This window comes from Vombatus ursinus, unplaced genomic scaffold (genome assembly GCF_900497805.2).
Source record: "Vombatus ursinus unplaced genomic scaffold, bare-nosed wombat genome assembly UNPS02014832.1, whole genome shotgun sequence".
Lineage (NCBI taxonomy): Eukaryota > Metazoa > Chordata > Mammalia > Diprotodontia > Vombatidae > Vombatus > Vombatus ursinus.
This window is the reverse complement of record NW_020954610.1, coordinates 40,523,235-40,545,678: the sequence shown is the minus strand read 5'-3', so window position 1 is coordinate 40,545,678 and position 22,444 is coordinate 40,523,235. Positions and strand designations below refer to the sequence as shown.

Sequence of the window (22,444 nt, the reverse complement as noted above, 5' to 3'; positions counted from 1 at the left end):
CTATCTATCTATCTATCTATCTATCTATCTATCTATCTATCTATCTACAGTCTATCTGCTTACCCAAAATAGCCCCATCAGGTCCCAGAAACCAGATCAGTAGTGGCAAAACAAAAATCCAGCTATGATATGGTAAAAGGAGTCATCAATGAAAATGTAAGAGAACAGGAAGAAATGATGGGAACAAAGTAGGAAATAAACTGACAAACTGAACTGAATCTGCAGTTTGAGCTGCTTGAAAACAGCTCTGGACTTCTTTTATGCCAGGCTGCCTCCTTACTTTACCTCCCCACACATACATTTTGCTTAATGTAGCATAATTATATTCATTATTTACCCTTGAAAGTCTCCAAGACACAACCTTGAGGACCTTCATAAAACCCGCTAGCTATCTCTTCATCTTCCTTATATTAAACCTAAAGCCCAATGGGATGTAAGTTCGTTTTCTTTTTTATATGTCTAGAACTGAGGATAGTACTCATGTATAACAGGTGTTAAGCAAATATCGGTTGAATTAAAGTCAATTGAAGCATCATCATTCAAGATAAATAAGAAGTCATGTTATTCAACTGTATTCTTTTTCTGTTTTAGCTACTATTGTTGCAATAGCATGATTTTGCACTATCTTCTTAACTCAGATGAAACCAGTTTTTTAGCTACTGGCTTCAGTGATTTGATAGACCCATGTTTTCTCAGTGCATATTGTATTCCCTGCATGCTTTCTCACTCTGTGTGATTCCTGCCCATAGAGGATCTATTCAATAGACTAGAGGCCTTCTAAGTCTTTTAACATTCCATGTATACCAGGGTTTAAATAGGTATTTATGGGTTGGCTTCAGAACCTAAGCACTATTTATAGCATAATTTCAATGGAACAGGATATTCTGGGTTTCAAATATTCAAGACCCATTTTAGAACACATCTTATTTGTGAGTTGGAAGCTTTGTACCTATCTATAGACCTGTATTCATTGATAGTCACTATTTATCATCCTATAAGTGGAAAGTGGAAAGTGGTCAAGAGCCAAGTATCTTAAAAGAAACACAGGGATATGTGAATACCACTTCAGGCTTTAAGAGTTCATGACTAAAAATACAAAATAAAAATGCTAACTTCACTCACAGGTAGCCCGCATTGTTCAAGGAAGTTATGATATCACATTGATTCATTTTATAGCCTGGGTCCCTAATCTTTTATTCCATTTAATGTTGTTTACAGAAAGTTTTCCTTTAATATATATATATATGATCCATATTTTAAAATTTTTATTAATGCTTTTTGTTTTTATATCACAATCATTTCCAGATGTAACTCCACTCCACAGGCTTCCCTTATATCTAAGGAAAAGCAATTAAATAAATTACATGGCATCCTCTTCAGTAACATTCTCAGGGTCCAAGATTGGTCATTATAATTACAATGTATTCTTTTCATTCACATTATTGTAGTTACTCTGTATATTATTTTTCTGGTTCTACTTAGTTCACCCCACATCAGTTCATATGTCTTTCCATGCTTCTATAAATTACTTATATTCATTAGTTCCTATGGTGAAACACTATCACAATAAATTAATGTACCACATAATTTTTAGATCATTCCCTTCATGTGATGCATGTGTTGTTATAGGGAATCTGCCTTCAGGGGCTAGTGTCTCATACTCTTAGTGTCATTCAGCCGTGTCAGTGCTCATGACTGGCCCCAGGATGCTCAAAGCCAGGATTCTGACATATCCCTGAATGTCTAGTCTTTTGCTTATGCTTAAAGTCTTAACCATCCCATCTCCCTTCCCCTTTTGATTTTTGGCTAGGTATTCATTGGGCCATGGAGCCAGCATTATGTGGTGAGAGGGAATGTTTAACATCTCCTGGACCTCATAGATCCAGCAAATGTGGATCTATCACTTCTACTGCCAGTACAATGGCTTAGCTCTTCAGTACCTTATCCGTATGCTGTAGTTCCAACCTCTTTTCAGGTCTTCCTGTCTCAACTCCCTTCTTTCTTAATTCATCTTTCCTGACACCTCCGAAAGAATCTGTCTCACATTAAACGCTAGTCATGTTATGCCTCTTCTCAAAAATCTGTAGTGTCTCCTTTTCCCCTAGGCAGTAAAATTCAAATGACTTTTGCCTGGCATTCAAAGTCCTCTATAACCTGGTATCAGTGTGCCTTTCTTGCCTTATCATGTATTACTGCCCTTTACTTACTCTAGGCTCTAGCCAAACTGGACAGCTCCATGTTCCTGATCATCCAATGAGCTCTCGTGCTTCTTTTTGTGCCTTTGTTCAGGCTGACCCTCTAAGCCTGGAATGTCCTTCCATACTCTCTTTACCTGATACAGTCATATTCATTTTCTAATAAGATATTTCACATTATCTTCTAATTTTTCATTCTTTTGGTTTTGTTTTATTGTTTCTTGATTTCTCATAAAGTCATTTGCTTCCATTTGCTCAATTCTAATTTTTAAGGAATTACTTTCCTCAGTGAGCTTTTGGACCTCCTTTTCCATTTGGCCAAGTCTGCTTTTTAAAGCACTCTTCTCCTTGTGGCTTTTTGGATCTCTTTTACCATTTGGCCTAGTATGGTTTTTAAGGTGTTATTTTCTTCAGAATTTTTTTGTGCTCTCCTTTACCAAACTGTTGACTCATTATTCATGATTTTCTTGTATCACACTCATTTCTCTTCCCAATTTTTCCTCTACCTCTCTTATTTGATTTTCAAAATCCTTTTTGAGCTCTTCCATGGCCTAAAACCAATTCATATTTTTCTTGGAGGCTTTGGATGTAGGAGCTTTGACTTTCTTGTCTTCTGAGTGTGTATTTTGATCTTCCTTGTCACTATAGTAACTTTCAATAGTCAGAGCTTTTTTCTATTGTTTGCTCATTTTCCTAGCCTATTAGTCGACTTTTAAGTTTTTAATAAAGTAGGGCTCTGCTTCCAGGGTGGAGGGTGCACTGTCTGAAGCTTCAGGGATTTTGTATAGCTGTCTTCACAGATACTTCTAGGGATGTGTAAGTTTTCAGTTCTTCCAAGGTGGTATGATCTAAGGAGAGGTGTTTACTATTCTCCTGACCTGAGTCTGCAAGTGACCATAAGCACTCTTTGCTGTTCTGGAACTGTGAGGAGGGTCCCCCCTCCACTGTGGCTGCAAGTTCTGCTATGCTAGTGCTTTTCCTTGCCCTGGGACTTCCACCCAGGACCTAGGTGTGTATGGACAAAGCAACAGAGTCCTGCTTCCATGCCAGCAAAAAGACCCCTGTAATCTCCTTCTGACCAGTGGTTCAACCCCCTTGCTGTCTGTGGGCTGAGAGCTCTGGAAGCAGCTGCTGCCACTGCTGATTCGATCATTCCCAAGGCCTGCTCCTGGTTTGCTGGGGCTGGGGCTGTGCTAGCATGGCCTGCGCTGGACTGTGCTCCTCCCTCACCTATGTCTGACAGACCTTTCCTACTGATCTTCAAAGTTGTCTTTGGCATTTGTGGCCTGAGAAGTCTGGAAACCGCCACTGCTATGAGTGATTCAGTCACTCTGAGGCCTACTCTGGGTTTGCTGAGGCCTGGTCTGTGCCTGGTGTGACCTGTTCCTCTCTCACCCTGGTGCAACAGACCTTTCCTACTGACCTTTCAAGTTGTCTTGGGCTGGAAATTTGTTTCACTCCATCTTTTTGTGGGTTCTGCTGTTCTAGAAGTTGTTTAGAGTTATTTTTAAAGGTATTTGGAGGGGTTTGGGGGAGAGCTCAGGTGAGTCCCCGCCTTTACTCTGCCAGATGACTGCACCTCCAGTAACCTCCATTTTTGCTCATATTCATTTTCAAAACCTTGCTTAAATGCCACATCCTCCAGGAAGCTAACCCTGATTTCCAGCATTTTATTTCTATAATGCTAATACATTTCTTATGTAATATTTTGTGATATAGTTGTCTGTTTGCATTTTATCCCTCTACTAGAATATAAGCTCTTGAGGGCAAATACCACGTCTTAGCTAAACTTTAGAGCACTCATACCATCTTGGACAGTGCTCTGCAAAAAGTTGTTGTTTAGTTGTTTTTTAGTCATGTTCAACTCTTCATGACTCCTTTTGGAGTTTTCTTGGCAAAGATACTGGAGTAGTTTGCCATTTCCTCCTCCAGCTCATTTTACAGATAAGGAAATTGAGGCAAACAAGGTTAAGTGACTTGCTCAGGGTCACATAGCCAGTAAATGTTTGAGGCCGGATTTGAACTCAAGTCTTCCTGACTCCAGGCCTGGCACTCTATCCACTCTATCCACTGCACCACCTAGCTGCCCAACTACTGCAAACAATAGTGCTCACTAAATGTTTGTTGAAGAATTTATAATTCTCTCTGGAACACCATTTATCTCTACATCTTTTCTAGATCTATAATTTAATGACCAAAAAGGATTTGCTTTTTCTCTTAAGGCTTCCATATTCTATGTGTACATGCATGAGTGCATGGGTGCATGCGTGTGTGTATGAGTATGTATGTGTACTGGGAGTGGGGAGGTAGAGGACAGAAGAGGTTATAGATAGAAGAGGGAGTAAAAGGGAAGGTGAAAGGATAGCCTTTAAGGAATTTTCTTAGTTTTTCTTCTTTCATATGTAAGACTTATGAGGAGTGCTGATTTCTGAACTAACAACAACAGTATCTAACATATATTTAGTGTTTTAAGGTTTGCAAAGCTCTTCACTAATATCTCCTTTTATCCTACAACAACATAAGTGCTATTATTACCTGATTTTACAGATGAGGAAACTAAAGCAGACAGAGGTTAAATGAGTTGTTTAAGGTCACACAGCTGTTAAGTGTCTGGTACAGGATTAAAACTCAAGTCTTCCTGACTCCAGGTCCAGTATGCTATCCACTGTGCCACCTTGCTGCCTAGCCTGGATAGCTCAGCAATTTTCTTGTGAAATAAGAATGAGTCCAGTTGTTCACTCTGTTTCTTTTTTTCCATTTCAGGCTGTGCTGAGTCCTCTCATAGCCATTGCCTTGAAAATTTCCCAGATCCATGAGAGAACTGGCCGTCGGGGCCCCACTGTCATCACCTGAACGCTGATCCAGGGCCACAAGACAGCATCAGGAGGGAGAGCTGCCTTTGCTGATGCCTTCTTGCTACCTGTTTGTGCCTTATATGACTTTGAAATGGTGTTTTGTTGTTGGGGGGAGGTGGGTGGGAAAAGAAGACTTCAATTTCATTTCAGCCTTAGCCAGCTGCATTGGCTTAACAATGCAATTGTGTATTTAGTAGTCTGTTAAAGCTGCAATATCTTTTAGATCTTCCCTCATAAGTAACTCACAATCAAGAATTAAACTTCCTTCCTCTCCATCCCTAGATCTCAATAGTCACAAAGAGAAAAGAGGTGAGGTAAGAAACAGTTGAGTGCCCTGTTTGTCTTATACTAGATCAACATGACAAAAGGTTCAGAATTTAGGAGAGAAAGTAAAGGCAGTGTCAGTGTGGAGGGTGCTAGATGAATTTAAAGACCACAGACAGCTGTGGACAACTCAGAAGTAGGTACCCAAGGCAACTGGAGCTCAATAGTTTGTAGGAGGATTCCAGTGTCTACAGCAGATGAGATTCCAATGTGACTCTCCCCAGCAGACCCCATTGATCACCAGCTGCCCACTCCCAGCAGTCCTTCTCTTCCTGTCTTCTTTTCGATTCCCCACCAAAGCTTCCTCTAAAAACACACTTGCACTCTTCCAACAGTACATATCAATGGGATATTTCTCCCCCATTTGCTTTCTAAAGATTGGTATTTCAACCAAAATGCTGGTTTCTTTAAACTTACGAATCTGTCATTCATTGGCCATGTAGGGAAACTATTCATTGGGAAAACCTTATGGGAATGGTTATTTTTAATTCTCCCAAACCTTGAACATGTCCCACATGTTTAGCACAGAATCACAGGACACATGTGTTTGTATTGATTCATCCTGAAAGGTCAAAATCCCCCAAGGTCCACTATCTTGATGCTGAACAGTGTATACCTTCTTACACAAAAGAGGGCATTTGTCTGTGCATTGGTCTCACCTTCTCCTTGATAGGAGCCAACAGGAACTAAGGTGTGATTTGGATGCTGGGAGGGACACTTGATTCATTTGTAGACCTTGGGATGGAAGAAGAGCCAGGAGATCCTCATAAGAATGAGGAAAAAAGATGGACACATCTTGCTTTCTTCACTGGGGAAAGGATACTGCAGCTGTAGTGACATGGCTCTGTACTCCACAAGAAACACAAACACGTTGTGCATGAGACTTGTTTGCATATGTTTAGTTCCTTGGGAACAACACACTCCCTCATCAGCTCACTCATTGAGATAGCCTGGTATAGTCATCTGTTTGGCAGAACCTTGTGGCTATGGTCAAGGTGAGCCCAATTGGGAAAATGTCCCCAGGAAGTAAAAATTTTCCTGTTTTCTATCTATGCTTCTGTCAAAAATCGCAATGACATTTAGTAGTTAATAAAAAAATGGAATGCTGTATTTCAGTCTACATTCAGATTGTGGATTTTTTTCCCCCAACACTTCCCAAAGTGATACTACCTAGAAACAGATTCTTAACCTTTCTTGTGACATGCACCCCTCTGGCAATCTAGTGAAGCCTATGGACCCCTTTTCAAAATAATGCTTATAAATGCATAAGATAAAATACATAGGATTACAAAGGAAACCAATTATATTGAAATATAGTCATCAAAATATGTTTTTAAAAATTCATGGACCTCAGGATAAGGACCACTAACTTATTGGAAGATAATTGCCCTTGAGAAGGTCTGAAGATGCTGTATTCCATTTTCACCTCATAGGGGATTCGTTTTAAGTGGATGAGGGCAGCTAGATGATACAGTAGATAGAGTGCTGATTCTGGAGTCAGGAGGACTCATCTTTGTGAGTTTAAATCTGGCTTCAGACACGCAATAGCTCTGTGATCAAGCTGTGTAAGCAAGTCACTTGACCCTGTTTGCCTCAATTTCCTCATCTGTAAAATAAGCTGGAGAAGGAAATGGCAAACCACTCTAGTATCTTGTCAAGAAAATCCCAAATGGGGTTAGAAGAGTTGGACACGATTGAGCAACATTATCATCATTTAAGTGGATGAAATGTCAAGGTTGTCTTATTCCCTGAAGCTGCCTTTACATAATGCCCTTAAGCTGCATTCATAGAAATCCTTCTCAAATTGGCTGAATTTTTGTAAAGTTGGTGACCTAAGTCAACTCTTGTTTTAAAAATTTCAAGCTATCTTCTAAATATTGACATTTTTCAGTCATTTAAGCAAGTGCTAATCATGGCAAGCTATAGAACAGAGATCCTAGGTGTAGGATTTCTCAAGGAGTAGGACCTCTGGGGATTTGTCAATGTCTAGTGTATTTTCCTCTCCCTTTACCCTCCAATACCCATCCCCTGTTTCCACTCTGTTTGCTTGTTCATATATTCTCTGGGTTAATCTGGTCTATATGTTCATTCATTCAGTAGAATATATTAAGTGTCCACAATGTATCTACTTCTGTTATGGATGCTGTAAGAGATTATATAAAAGAAAAAGAAAAACCAACTTCATCTTCTAGGAGCTTACCATCATAGAACTAGAGAGTGTTAAAGTTGTAAGGGCCTTCAGTAGCCATTTAGTTCAACTGGTACCTGAGTGGGAATCCCATCTACATCAGCCATTAGAAGTGATCATCTCAGCTCAGATTCTTAAAAATCTAGCCATTGCTCAAATTCTTTAAGAGTCTGGCTAATATGATAGATGTTCTAATAAACCTTGTCTTTGGCTGAAAGAAGGCTTGGGTCAAATTCTTTCAAGCAGGACCTGCGTGCTGTGATTTTGGGGTCCCAGAACTCCTAAACCTCACCATTTTGGTGGCCCATATGGGGAAACTGCCCAACCCCAAATTCTTCTCCAGCCAAGACTGGAAGGTATGTAAGCTTCCCTCACTCCTTTCTTACCCTGCAGTTGGGGTTGCTCTCCAAGCACCTAGGAAGGCTTGGAGGTGCTTTTTGGACAGACAGTTACAAGGCTGTCTCACACTTGGCCTGATGCCCTCAGACTCTAGGTCCACTGGTTCAGTTCAAGGCCATGGACCTGGGTACACTTTCCACAGCATAGAGGACAAAGACGGATGCCATATCCAGAAGCATATGCCCAATTCTGTCAATTCTCTCGGCACTAGAGAATTGGGAAAACTGCAGGTGCTTTTTGGTTCCCGGAAGCTTACTTACTCCCTTCCCTTTATACTCCTGAATCCTCCTTCATGGAGGTTACAGGGAAAAGTTAGAACAGCTAAAAACATCTTAGCAGATTCTGGAAGTTTTGTGATCAATTATTAAGGAGTTTTGACATATCTCCTTACAACTCTAGTCATTCCCTTCTCCCACTTTCTTCCCTTGAGTTAAGAGGGTATCTGTTAATCCTTCTCATAGAAGAGAGGTTCACCTTCCCCACCCATCTGAATTTGCCCTCTACAGCATGGGGCCCACTGGCAATGACCTTGGGCCCCGGGGCAACCTTTACCTGGAAGCATCACCTAGGTTCAGCACATCCTGCTCAAAGTAAAGAAGCTAAGCCTTCAAACTTGAGTTAGCATGCCCTTTTAAAGTTCTGGTTTTAACTGTTAATGATGAGATGCTGATTCTCTATGTAAAGTAATTTAGAAATGCATTTAACAAAATTGAAGTCACGTGATTGGTAATACGTTCATTTCAAGTTTCAAACTGGTGAACTTTTTGTATCTGTTATGTCAAACAACTTTTCATAATTTGGTTATCACTAAAATAATTTGTCTGTTGTTGGTTATTGTTTTAATGTGTAAACTTGCCAAAAAGCTTGTTCGGATTTTGCCTTGCTGAAGATTTGCAAGTATATAGAAATAATCTCGAATGATTGGCTTTTTACACCAGGACAAATTTAAATTTGAGATGTAAATCCTGGGAAAGTTTTTCCTAAGCTGTGACTAGTGAAACTTGCTGTTTGAGTGTAAATGCTCATAGCATGTTATTTTGAGTTGTCTGATGGATCATAATCCATCAATAATCAATAATTCACATCTGAGAAATGCCATAAGCTACTCAGAGAGAATGTGATACTGGGGGGAAGTCACCATTTGGAAAAGCCAAGAGTACAATTTTAGCCTCAGTCTAAGATGGGATCCTCCTGGCTCAGTTTCCCCATTATGTTCCTTTGAAAAGGAATGTTACCAGGACAGCTAGGTAGTGCAGTGGATAGAGCACTGGCCCTGGATTCAGGAGGACCTGAGTTCAAATCCAGCCTCAGACATATAACACTTACTAGCTGTGTGACCCTGGGGAAGTCACTTAGCCCCATTGCCTAGCCAAAAAAAAAAAAAGAAGAAAAAGAAAGAAAGAAAAGAAAAGGAATGTGACCCACCTAGCTATTCCCGAGTCTGGCTATGAGGTAGTTTTGATACTGCAAGATTGGAACACTAAATTATCTGAATCCAAACAGAGCTAAGGATGTTTTATCCTGTCATATCTGGGCCCTGCAGTCTTTTCTGTCAGATTTGTGTCTTCCAGACTACAGGCCATTCACCTACAGTTGGTATCAGCCAATGTCCCCCCATTGTTCCCTGGATGCAGCCTGTGCTGCATCGGCTCCAGTCAACCTCCTCTTTGGGACCCCCTCGAGGCAGGGACAGCTCCATGCCCCTTGCCAGCAGGAGCAGTTTCAGAAGCTGAGACCTTTGCCCCTTACCCCAAAAGAATTTGGATCCCATTTGTTTGAGGGGGGAATGATGGGATTGGTATCTGGACCCCAGAAAGGAAAAACCCTGGACCTTCCCACAAGGCCAAATCTCTGGCATTTGCTCGAGGCTACAATCCCATCAACTGGCCTTTCACTGTGACTGCACCCAATCTCCCAATTCTCTATTACCCTTAATCTAGCCTAGCCCTCCATTATTTTACCTCCCTATGGCCCCGGCCACTTCCCACCTTTAATCCTAGCCAGGTTCCATTCTCCTTGGCCACGTGGTCCAGGTCTCTGGCATTCTAATACCTCACAGTCCCTGCAGACTACTTGGCAACCCCTAGATCTCTCCCACAGTCATTCTGTATATAAGATCCATCTTATCCCCATTAAGGTGACCAGATTCTTAAAATCTAGCCACTGCTCAGATTCTTTAAGAATCTGGCTAATATGATGGATGTTCTAATAAACCTTGTCTTTGGCTGAAAAAAAAAAGAAGTGATCATCTTTATGCCTTTTGAATTTCATTTTTGGGTGGACTACCACTATGAGACTACTGCCATAGGCTATGGGATCATACCTATTCTTTCAGTGATGCCTTTGAAATCTGCTTTCCCCAAACCCAGAGCACATGTCAGACTATTCCTGACTTTCCTCTATTTTTCTACCACAAATTCTAAAATGGAGCAGTCACTCCCCACTCTCCTCCCACAAAGTTTCTACTTCTATTTCTTCTTCAGTCAGTAGCTCCTCCTTGTTAAGAACCTAGCCCAGAGAGCAGTTCTTATTATTTCTGTCTTAGATGGAGAGAAACAATATATACATTCAACCAACTGAGCAAGCAATCAATAAGTATTATTTAGCATCTCCTATGTGCCAGGCACTGTGTTAGGCACTCTATATATGAGTACAAAGAATGAAACAATCCCTACTTATAAGTATGTGTACATATATACATATAATGTAATATATAATATAACTATATATAATGCAGCACAAAGAATACAGACTAAGTGAATAAGCATGAATATATACAAAGTAGTTAAATATAAGGAAGTTTGCTAGGGAAGTCACTAGTAGTTGAGAGGATCAGGAAGAGCTTCACATAGAAGATGATGCCTGAGCTGGGTCTCTAAAGGAAGAGAGGGACTCCGTGAGGCAAAAGTAAGGAGACAGTGCATTATAGGCATAGAGGGTGGTAAAAGTAGACACCAAGATGGGAGATAGAGTGTTTTGTTTAAGGAAAGAGGGGAAAAAGCTGGTTTGGTCAGATTGCAGAGTATGGGAGGGGGAGTAAGGTCCAATGTAGCTGAAAAGATAAGTTGGGATCAGGTTGAGTAGGGCTTTAAAGACTAAATGGGATTTATGTTTTATCTTAGAGGCTGTTAAGAAGTCACTTGCTGAGTCATTTTTTGGTCATGTCCAACTCTTCATGACCCCTTTTGGAGTGTTCTTGGCAAAGATACTGGAGTGGTTTACCATTTCCTTCTCCAGCTCATTTTATAGATGAGGAAATTGAGGCAAACAGGATTAAGTGACTTGCCCAGGGTCACACAGCTAGTAAGTGTCTGAGGCCAGATTTGAACTCAGGAAGATGAGTCTTCCTGACTCCAGGCCCAGTATGCTATCCACTGTACAACCTAGCTGCCTTAGGGGTTAAATCATGGAGTCACATGGTCAGGTCTATGCTTAAGGAAAGTTATTTCTGTAACAATGTGATGGATGGTCTAGGATGGTAAGCAAAGAGACAGATTAGGAAGTTGTTGTAGTAATATATGCAATTGATGAAGGTCTGGCTGTCTATGAACAGAGAAGGGATCAGATACAAAACAGCAATATGATTAATTTCCAAAGTGAGTTACCCAGTCAAAAGGTGATGTCTGTTCAAAGAGAAAAATGATGGACAATAATCACGGGCTGGAGTGGGGTCAGGGAAAGCCTTATATAGGAAAGAGCACTTAATCTGAACCTTGAACAATGCATAGAATGAGGATGAATGGATTACAGGCAAAGGACATCCCAGACTAGGGGGAAGGAAGGAACAGAATAAACGAGTACTTACAAGATTGTAATCTCCTTGAGGATTGAGTCTGTCTTTTGCCTTTTTTTGTATCCCCAGAGCTTAGCATAGTGTCTGGCACCTAGTAAATGCTTAATAAATATTTGAATTGAACTGAATTTGTGTCAGGATTGAGTAGGTTGAGTTTAGTGAGAAGAAAAGCCTGGTTAGAAGAGAGGGTTTGGGTTTTTTTTTTGACAACATCTCTTCATACCTTCTCTAACACAAGACATTTGAAAGTTACATTTTATAAGATTCTTAAACAAGGAAAATTTCACAATGTGATAAAAAACATAAGTTATATAGTTCAAAGTTATTATTTTACTTCATCAAACAGAATAAGAGTCACTTAACTCTTCGGGAATCCCCCTGGAAAATCATTCTCCAAAAACCACTCAAACCCTCTTTGACCATTGCCAGCCCTTAAGGGATCTATTTCAGTTGGTCACAGGTGACCTGAAGTAATTGATCAAAGGGACCTCTCCTTCTGAGCTATATCTTGATTCCTTCAGAGGATGGTGGGGAAAGGGTTGCTGCTGGGAGACAGATCTTTAATCCACCAGTTCAGCCTCAGGATTGCTTTATACTCTTAAAAATTACTTAGTACCTCAAAGAACTTTTGTTTAAATGGGTCATATCTATATTTTAATTGAAAATTAAAACTGATTATTTAAAAAATATTTTAAATTATTTTAAAATAGAATAAACATATCACATGTTAACATATGTGGGGCAACTAGGTGTCTTAGTGAATAGAGCATTGGACTTTGGAACTAGGAAGACTTATCTTCATGAGTTCAAATCTGGCCTTAGACACTTACTAGTTGTGTGACCTTGATCAAGTTACCACCTCTCTGGGTCTCTGTTGCCTCATTTGTAAAATAAAAGTTTAGATTTAAGAGATGGAATGTCTAAGGGTTTTCCCAGATCTAAAATTCTCTATCAATACATGTCATCCCTGGGGCAAATGCAATCTAACCCAGGACTTTGGAATTCTGTAGCTGTCCATGAAAACTTGTGAGCCACCATGATGGTAACTGGATCATCTTTCAGCTCTTCCTGAAGGAACATGCTTTCTGTCCATGTGGTTGAATAAGATAAATGGTGATGAGTGACATTCCATACTGATTCATGGGTGAAAGTGCTTTGACATGATGGGAATGCTTTTTGAAACATTAGTCTCATGTGGAGTTTGACAGTCACATAACTATGCTTTTGGACTGGTAGCTGGTTACACCAGTCAAGTGGGGCCTTCCTGTAACGGGAAAGAGAAGGTCAAAAATGATTCAGTATGCATTAGGAAGGGGAAACCCTAGTTAAAGGACTGACCTTGATGTCAATGACTTCATTCTGTTGCCAATGGGTGTGTTAGGCCTGGGGGTGCCCTGGAAACCCTTGAACAGCAGCCGAAATTCCAAATGCTTCTGTCTCCTGAGAGCCTTGAAGTCTTGGGAATGTTTCCATTTTTGGCTCAGGAGGATTCTGAGAAGCTCTGTGAAATTATGTAACAGTCAATAAATCAGTCTTTAGCTCTTACCAGTCATAGAGAGATTATCTGGGGTGTTAGAGCTTGGTGAAATGTCTGTCTGACCCCAGTCAGTTTGACTCTTGAGTGACTTGCTTATAACCAATATTATCATTATTAACTTTGAAATACCTAATTAGCCTTTTCTCAGTTTTGAGCCCTCTTGACTTTTCTGCATCATTTGGCACTATTGACCACTTTCTCCTAGATACTTTCTCCTCTCTACATTTTCTTAACATTGCTCTCTCCTGGTTATTTTCATATCTGTCTGACTGCTCCTCAGTATCCTTTACTGGCTCTGCATTCAAGTCATGTCCACTAAGATTCTGTCTTGGATTATGTTTTGTTCTCCCTCTAAGGATAGAGTCTATACCATCTCACTTGGCGAGTTCAATAATCAGTTCTAGGCCAATGTTTCCCAGATGTACGTATCTGGTGCTACCCTCTCTCCTGAGCTATTTTCATACATGCACTGCCAACTATCTTAGTCATCTAGAACTGAATGTTCTGTCTGCATTGCAAATTCAACACATCCAAAGCAGATCTCATTATCTTTTCCTCCATGCCCTCCCCTTCTCCCAAACTTCCCAATTATTTTCAAGGGCACCACCATTCTCCCAGTCACCCAGGCTCAAAATCTCAATGTTAGCTTCTACTCTTCACTCTCATTCATCCCACCGTGGTACTTAATCATATTCACTGCCTGTTATTTAATTCCATCTCTCCACTCTCCTAGCAATCCCTTACTTCAGATCCTGAGCTCTTATCTATTATTACCTATTTTTATGTTTACATAAATAATATAGTATATAATAATATAATATATTCATATATTTTATTATTATAAAATATGTAATTATATAGGAGTATACCCATATATTATAATATAATATATTTATTATTATGTTATATAATATATTTATGTATCTTGTTATTATGTTATATAATAAACTCCTATTTTATGTCATATAATATATAATGGTATTATATAATATGGTTATATATTTTATTATATAATGTATATATATTACATACCATTATATAATATATTTATTACATACATATCTATTGTTATATGTTATATACTTATAATTCATATCTATTCTTATCTTTTTTATATTCATATTATTATATCTCTAGCTTATTACCTATTATTTCAACAGTCTCCTAATTGTTCTTCCTGACTCATGTCTCCCTACTCCAGTCGATCCTACATAGTGCTGCCAATATAATCCATTACCAATTCTTCTTGTTTATAACTTCACAACATCTTTCCTATGCATCCCTTTCTCTCCATTCTCATAGTCACAATCCTAGTCCAGGCCCCTATGATCTCTTGCTTGGACTATTTGATAGCCCACTAACTGGTCTCCCTGCCTCTTCCCATCTACTCAGCTGCTAAGATGATTTTTCTGAGGTGAGGGCATGACACCAATCCTATGGTCAGTCAGCTCCAATGGCTCCCTATTACCCCCAAGATTAATTCTAGGTACCCTTTTTTTTTAACACTTAAAGCTCTTCCTAACTTGGCCTCTTCCTAGATCTCTAGTCTTACACTTTGTTCCCCTCCAAATATTCTATGATTCAGCTACATTGAGCTACTTGCTGTTTCTTGAACACAAAGTTCCCTCACTCCCCTCTGTGCCTTTGTGATGGCTATCCTCCATGACAGGAATGCTGTGCTCCCTCCCCTCCCCGTCTATGTTTCCTAGGTTTCTACTAAGACTGAGCTCAAGTCCCACTTTCTGTCCTAGGTGTTTCCTGGTGGTCTCAGCTGCTAATGCCTTCCCCTTTTAGATTGCTTCCATCTACTCTGTATTTATGTTGTGTGTACCTAGTAATCTACATGTTGTCTTTCCCAGTAGAATATATGCTCTTTGAGGATAAGGGGCTATTTTTGCCCTTCTTTGCAGCCACAGAGCTTGATACTGTGCCTGGTACGTGGTAACCACTTGATCTATGCTTGTTGACCAATTAACTGACAATGAAGGAATGGATGAATGGAATTGATTAACCGGTGGAGCTCAGTGATTCAGTGGATTAACTAGGGAGCTGCCAATGTATGTGATAAGTGAAAATGCTTCCGCATCCCTCAATAATGATAGTTATTCCAGGAGTCAAGGGGAAAATACTTTTCCAAAATCCTGGGCATCAGTGAGATATGTTATTGGTACATGCAGGATAGGGCTATTTGCTGTGAGCTGGTAAACCAGAGCTTTGATGTTAATGTCTTTATTTTTCTCTCCAAGACACTCACATCTTGCAGGTGGCAAAAAGAAGTGGTTTATGATGAAGCTCAGATGGACCTAATGAAATGTGACTTTTTCATCTTTCAGATTTTTCCCCCTTAAATACTAGCATCTAATCACACATCACATATGAAAATTTTCATTCTCCAAAAATGCTTTTTTTATACAATTTGTCTTTCTATAATTTTAGCCCATCTTTTTTTCTAGCTTCACGACAGATCAAGAATAAATCATGTAAAATCAACAGGAATGTATTAAGTACTTTTTATGGGCCAGGCCCTATGCTAAGAACACTCCCATTTTGATTTCTTAAAAGATAACTCTTAAGTCTCTTGTCTAATATTGGTAATAGCAATTAATCAATCAATAAACATTTATTACAATGAGCTGAAATGATGCCTGTCCTTTCTTCCATCTGGTTGTGGTGTCTCATATTATTTCCCCACTGACAAGTTTTTAGTTTGTCTTTATCAATGGGCTTGTTGAGTTGTTGTTGTTAAGTCATTTTCCCATCATTTCCAACTCTCTGTGACCCCATTTGGGGTTTTCTTGGCAAAATACTGGAGTGGTTTGCCATTTCTCTCTCTAGCTTATTTTACAGATGAGGAAACTGAGGCATACAGTGTTAAGTGACTTGCCCAGGGCCACCCAGCTAGTAAATTTCAAATACAATCTTCGAATCTTTCACTCTGACACTTGTATGCTTCTGGCTTTTCTTTTACTTGAAAAACAGAATTTCAAAGCTAAGAAGTGGCCTTAAAGGTCCCCTGATCCAACTTATACCTGAGTAAGACTCCCCTCTGTAACATATCTGACAAGTAATCATCCAGTCTCTTTCTGAAAACTTACATTAGTGAAGAGCCTGCTACAACTAGAAACATGGTACATGATGAGAACTCTGGGTTAGAAGTCAAGGGGCAGGAAATCCCACTTTAGCTCTTTACTGCTATATGACTTTGGGCAAGTCATTTAACCTCTCAATTTTATCATCTGTTAAAAAAAGGGGGTGGACTAGATTAGAATGATAACTCGAGAACTGAAGGGACCTCAGAGTATATGTGGGCCAACCCCCTCATGTTATAGATGAGAAAACTGAGGCCCAAAGAGGTTAAGAGACTTGTCCATGGTCAAATAGGATATAAGTTATCACAGGTGAAATTTGAATTGAGCTCTTCTGATTCTAGAGCAGTGTTCTTTCCACTACACTGAATTGCCTTGACCTCTAGGATTCCATCCAGCTCTAAATCTGTGATTCTAGGACCTCCCAAAGATCCTAGAAGGCTGTGACTATTAGGCATGTTTTCTTAACGTTAAGCCTACATTTGTCTCTTTATAATTTCTATTTCTGGTGTTGGAACAGAAATTTTTTTTCTGAAACCCACTATGTCTGAATCTTGTATCATAAAATCTTTTATAGTCTATGCGCCTTATTTTTTAAGTTAAATTTTATTGTCAAAATGAACACAAATCTGTTTTCTCTTCCTCCAAAATAAAAATATAACACCCTTACAAATATAAATGGGAGCCGGAACAAGTGGGGGCTGCCTTTTGAGCCATTCAAGGTCAGCCAGTGTCAACACAGTTTGAAAATTTGATATATTTGATATTTGATATAATAGAGATAAGTTGTATCTGACTTGAGCTAGCAGAATAAAGTACAAAATAATACTGTCCCAGTGAGAGGCCGTGTAATACCATGGAAAGATACCAGGCTCTGGAGTTAGGACACTTGGATTCAATGTCTATCTCTGATACTTGCTATTTGTGGGACCTTGGGCAAGTCACTTAACCTTAGCGGGTCTCAGTTTCCTCATCTTTAATATGACTGAGTGTGTTTATGTGTATATGGACTAGATGGCTTTTGAAGCGCCTTCCATCTCTCAATCTCTAAGCCTATAATCTCTGAGGCAATTGTATAAATTATATATATGCATATAGATATAGAGATATTATTAAATAAGAGATTTGAGAGCTGCTTTTAAGAAATCAAAGTCAGTTGTTCCTGATGTCTCTTCACTCATTAAAGTTTGTGATGGTACCAATAGGTAGACTCAGAGTTTCAAAACTATTTGAGAAAAAAAACGAAACAAAACTCCAGACTTTTCCTCTTTCTGGTGGAAAGATGAGGGACATTAGGAGTCACAGGAGGCCTACGTGCCATCTTGAGATGAAAAGTTTTGGGGAGCACTGACTTAGAAACCTTTGTTCTACCTATTAATGCCCAGACTAAATATGGGCCTGTGGCCAAAGACCAAAAAATCTCCACCTGGAAGAAAGGAGACTAATAATGCACACAGAAGAATGAGGATGCTCAGGAACTGATCTCAGGATCAATGGATTTGGTGCTGAAAGACCTTAAAAAATCTCCCAAATCTCAGTGTTTAGAAGCTGTAGTAGCTATCTAGTCCAAACCATTGATAACAAACAAATAAATAAAATTAATAAAAAGCAACAAGTGATCACTACATGTCAGGCATTGTGCTAAGTGCAAAGGGTGCAAAGAAAGGCAAAAATACAGTTCCTACCCTCAAGGAGGGTACATTCTAATGAAGGAGCCAACATATATAAATAAAAAAAAATTCAAAATATGGCACAGTTAGGTGGCACAGTGGATAGAACACCAGGCCTGGAGTCAGGAAGACTCATCTTCCTGAGTTCAAATCTGTCCTCAGACACTTACGAGCTGTATGACCTGGGCAAGTCACTTAACCATGTTTGCTTCAGTTTCCTCATCTGCACTTAGGAGTTTTGTGGCCCATTTGTGACTCTCAGGTCATGAGTTTGACAACTGTCTTGCTGTCATTTTAACCTCTTTTCTCTAATTTCAGCCTCAGGAGACATCAAGAATGATCCAACTTTGATTTTTTAAAGGTGGTTCTCAGATCTCCTATTTCATACTGTCAATATCAGGTAGTCAATCAACAAGCATGAAGTGATGAGCTCTACCTGTTTGTGTCCAGTTAGCTTGTGGCTTCTCACATTTTTACCCCAAACATAAATTTTGCTTAAGAATGTAAGATGCAGAGAATGTGCACTGGTAGAGGGAATTTCCTCACCTGGGAGTTTCCTATATCAGTGAAAGCACAGGTTCAGTCCTATCCCTATCATTTTGGAATCTAGTAGAAAGAAGTGATGCCCACATGCTATTTGTGGTATCCTATTCACATTAACATCCATAACCTGACTTTTTAGTCTCACCACCCATGAGTTTTAACAGCTGTACCACTTTGTAGTGGGCCTATTTGGTTTAATACCCATCTTTTAGATACTAGTCACCCTAGAGGTGTCTACACTTCACTCAGACCAAACCTCAGCCCCTGAAGGTCCTGTCTTTTCTGAGGTCTCTCAAGTTATCTTAGGGGTAAAGCAGTTGCCCTTCTAAGAAAACTTAAGAGGAACATTCATTTTGTGGTGATTTTCTGTTTCTGGAGGAAATCTGGAGAGCTTAGAAATTTCTGACCTACTCCTCCATCTTCCCAGAATGCCCCTTGATACTGGTGTCTGTTCTAACCAATTCTAGATACATTTCTTTTCTTAAAAAATCAGTCCATTTATAGTACCACAGATTTAGATCTAAAAGGGACCCTAGAGATAATTTAGTATAAGTCACTCATTTTATAGGTGAGGACATTGAGACCAGGTAGTAAGTGGCAGAGTTGGGATTGGAACCCAGGTCCTCTTTGTTGTTCAGAATCATGTCTGACCCTTGGTGACTCCATTTGGGGCTTTCCTGGTAGAGATACTGTAGTGATTTGCCATTTCTTTCTCCTATGAACCCATTGTCAGGCAATCAGACTAGCCCAGGGTCACACAGCAAGGAAGTATCTGAGGCTGAATTTGAACTCAAGTCTTCCTAATCCTGGACCTACTGTTCTATCCACTGAGCTACCGGCTACCTTTTTAGATCCTCTTACTCCATATCATTGCTCATTCCACTGCATCCTACAGTTTTTCTAGTTTCACAAGGAGGCCAGGGCTGAGCCACTAGTCCTAAAATTGATTCTCTTCATTCTGAAGAGAGAGCAATGCCTTTTGTTTCAGTATAAAATTTATTGCCATAAAGAGATAAGATTCCCAATTTAAACTGGTCTTATGTAAACCAAATTTTCCATTAGTTCTGAATAACTCATATCAGTACAAAAATATCCAACAATTGCAAATATGAATTCTGGCTGAATTTCAATAGAAATAGAACTTCATAAGCTCATAGTTTTAGAGCCAGATGGAAAGTTATCAGATAAGTTAAGTGATCAGATACAATCCCCTCATTGTGGCAGATGGAATCTTGGCTAAGAGAGCTTACCTAACTTGTCTGTTTGCCTCAGTTTCCTCATGTGTAAAATGAGCTGGAGAAGAAAATGGAAAGCCATTCCACTAAATGGCAGAGACAGGATATAAACACAAGTCTTGGGACCTAAATCCACTATTTTCAACTGTGTTACGATTTGTCCAAGTTAGCAAATGTACATGGGGAATTTTTTTTTTAGGTAATCCACCTTAGAAAAATGAGAGCATGAACAAAGCAGTGGAGAAAAAGAGAAGATATGATTAAACCAGGAGTTCTTAATGTGTGTGTGTGTGTGTGTGTGTGTGTGTGTGTGTGTGTGTCCTAGACCCCTTTGGCAGTTCAAAGGTGGACACCTTTCTCAGAATAATGTTTTTAGATGTATAAAATATATTACAGAGGTTCCAATACAATTTCAATTTTATTGAAATACAAGTAACAAACTACAAAAAAAAACCCACCAAGTTGATAGACCCAAGGTTAAGTAACTCTTGGTTAGATTAATAAATAGGACATTTTTAGATATATAGATATATAGATATATATATATACACATATATGCACACATATATGTATGTGTGTATTTATATATAAATATATATTCATACATATACATATATGCATATATATATGTATGAATGATAGGTTTACTATGGAAGATGCAACAGGAACCATATGGAAAGAAAACAAACATTTATTAAGTGCTTACTATGTCCCAGGAACTGAACTGAGCTCTTTACAAATATTTCATTTGATTCTCACAATTCTAGGAGGCGCCATTTTCCCCCTTTCACAGTTGAAGAAACTGAAGCAGAAAGGTTAAATGACTTGCTCAGGGTCACACAGCTAGTACGTGTCTTAGACTTCCTGAATCTAGGTCAACTCTCCATCCACTATGCCATCTGGCTTCCTCAGTTAGGTTTGCGATAACACACTTTTGTGATTTCACTGATTCCTGCAGACATTCTAAGGACATGCTAACTGTAAGAGACTCTGCTCCACACTTAACTGGCAAGCTGGACATCAGAGACTCACCCACCCGAGATGGTTTTCATTGTACTATACCACTCCAAGGCCCTAGGCCCTCAGTCTTGGTATCTTCTACCTCTCTTTCTGTACCCATCTCCCACCCCTTACTTTCATTCTGCTCTCCCAATGTTCAGAGGTGCCTTCTCAGGAGAACCTCACGCAGGTTTATTTTCCCCAAAGTGCTCAGAAATTACCTCTTTCTCTGGCTCCCCTCCACATCAAGCCTCCATTTCTGTAACACTGAGTTAGGTGGTTGACAATCTAGTTATAGTATCTATTTTAATATGTGGAACTAACTGGATATTTACACATGAAAGAGAGGCAATGAGGTTAAGTGACTTGCCCAGAATCACACAGCTAGTAAGTGCGAGGGTGGATTTGAACTCAGGTTCTCCTGACTCCAGTATTGGTGCTCTATGAAGTGTACCACCTAGCTGCCCCTGAAAGAGAGGCTTTTCAAAGCAAAAGAATTCTTCCCTTTATCATCCCTCCCCCTAGTGCTTGACCATGCTTCAGGTTTTTGAAGGGAGGAAAACATGCCTGGAAATGGAGCTTCTCTCCCTCTTGGACCTCCTTTTCCAAAGGGAGGAGAGAAAGGGAACAGGGCTAGCCTCAGGACAATTTTGAATAGAGTTTTATCTTTGGTGGACTCCCTCAATAACAACCCTGTTCTCCCCTTCCACCTTCAGTTATAATCATAAAAGCTTAGAGCTTTTATGATTATAAGACTTTAAAAAAAGGACTAATATGAAAGGACTTTAAAAAGACCATCTGGTTTTTATAAATAATTTTTTTATTATTTTACATAACATTTTATTATTTAGTAGATAGTTTATAAACAAATTTACAAATCCATTGAAGAAATGGAAGCCTAGAGTGGTTAAGTGGCTTTCTTAAAGTCATACAGCTAGTTAGCAGTAAACCCAGTGTCTGAGACCATCTCCTAACTCTGCCCATTTATCTTTGTGTTGCTACGCAAATACTTAACTTGCTATCTCTTCAATGTTATGAATAAAGGTTTTATAGAGGCTATTTATTTTGTTATAGCATTTTGTGATTACACAGCATGTCCCAAAAGTCTCAGTACATCTTAAAACTTTAAAGCTTAAGTCTACACTAAGACTTTTGGGACACCTTGTATATCCATTTCTAATTATTAGAGAAATAAAACCTTGGTTTCAGTTCCCTTTCTCTCAAGTTGCCACGGACTTAATGCCTCCCATTACATTACATAGAGTGATCTCTCCCTTTACCTGCTTCCTCCCCGCTGCCCCCACATTCAAAATTCTCAAGTATGTGCTATTAACTTTCCATTTATTAGAGAGAACTTTCCTGCTGAGGCTTCTGTGACCTGGAAAAATGATCAAACTCTGAGGATCTTCCCCTCCCAGATGGATTCTTTTATGAAGGCAAAATTAAGCCATATTGGCCTCAATTCTTACCTAGCCTTAAATCACTGAATGGGTGTTGCCTCAGACAAACTGAGACCTGAGAAAGACCTTAGCTTAAAAAGACCAAGGTCCCCCACTGCATCTGGGGCCATCACCAGTTGTCTTCACCTATGTCTTGCGGCTGGACTCCAATGACTCTGGA

At 39.5% G+C, this 22,444-nt stretch overlaps 1 protein-coding gene across 1 annotated transcript in view; it reads left to right on the top strand.

The window, feature by feature from the left end:
• PGM5 (phosphoglucomutase 5) overlaps positions 1-6,494 on the top strand; it is a 214,070-nt gene extending 207,576 nt beyond the window's left edge. Inside the window, exon 11 of the mRNA XM_027839610.1 lies at positions 4,959-6,494. Coding sequence (XP_027695411.1) covers positions 4,959-5,048 — 90 coding nt within the window. The 3' untranslated portion in view covers positions 5,049-6,494. The remainder of the gene's footprint in view (positions 1-4,958) is intronic.
• Positions 6,495-22,444: the final 15,950 nt, after the last annotated feature.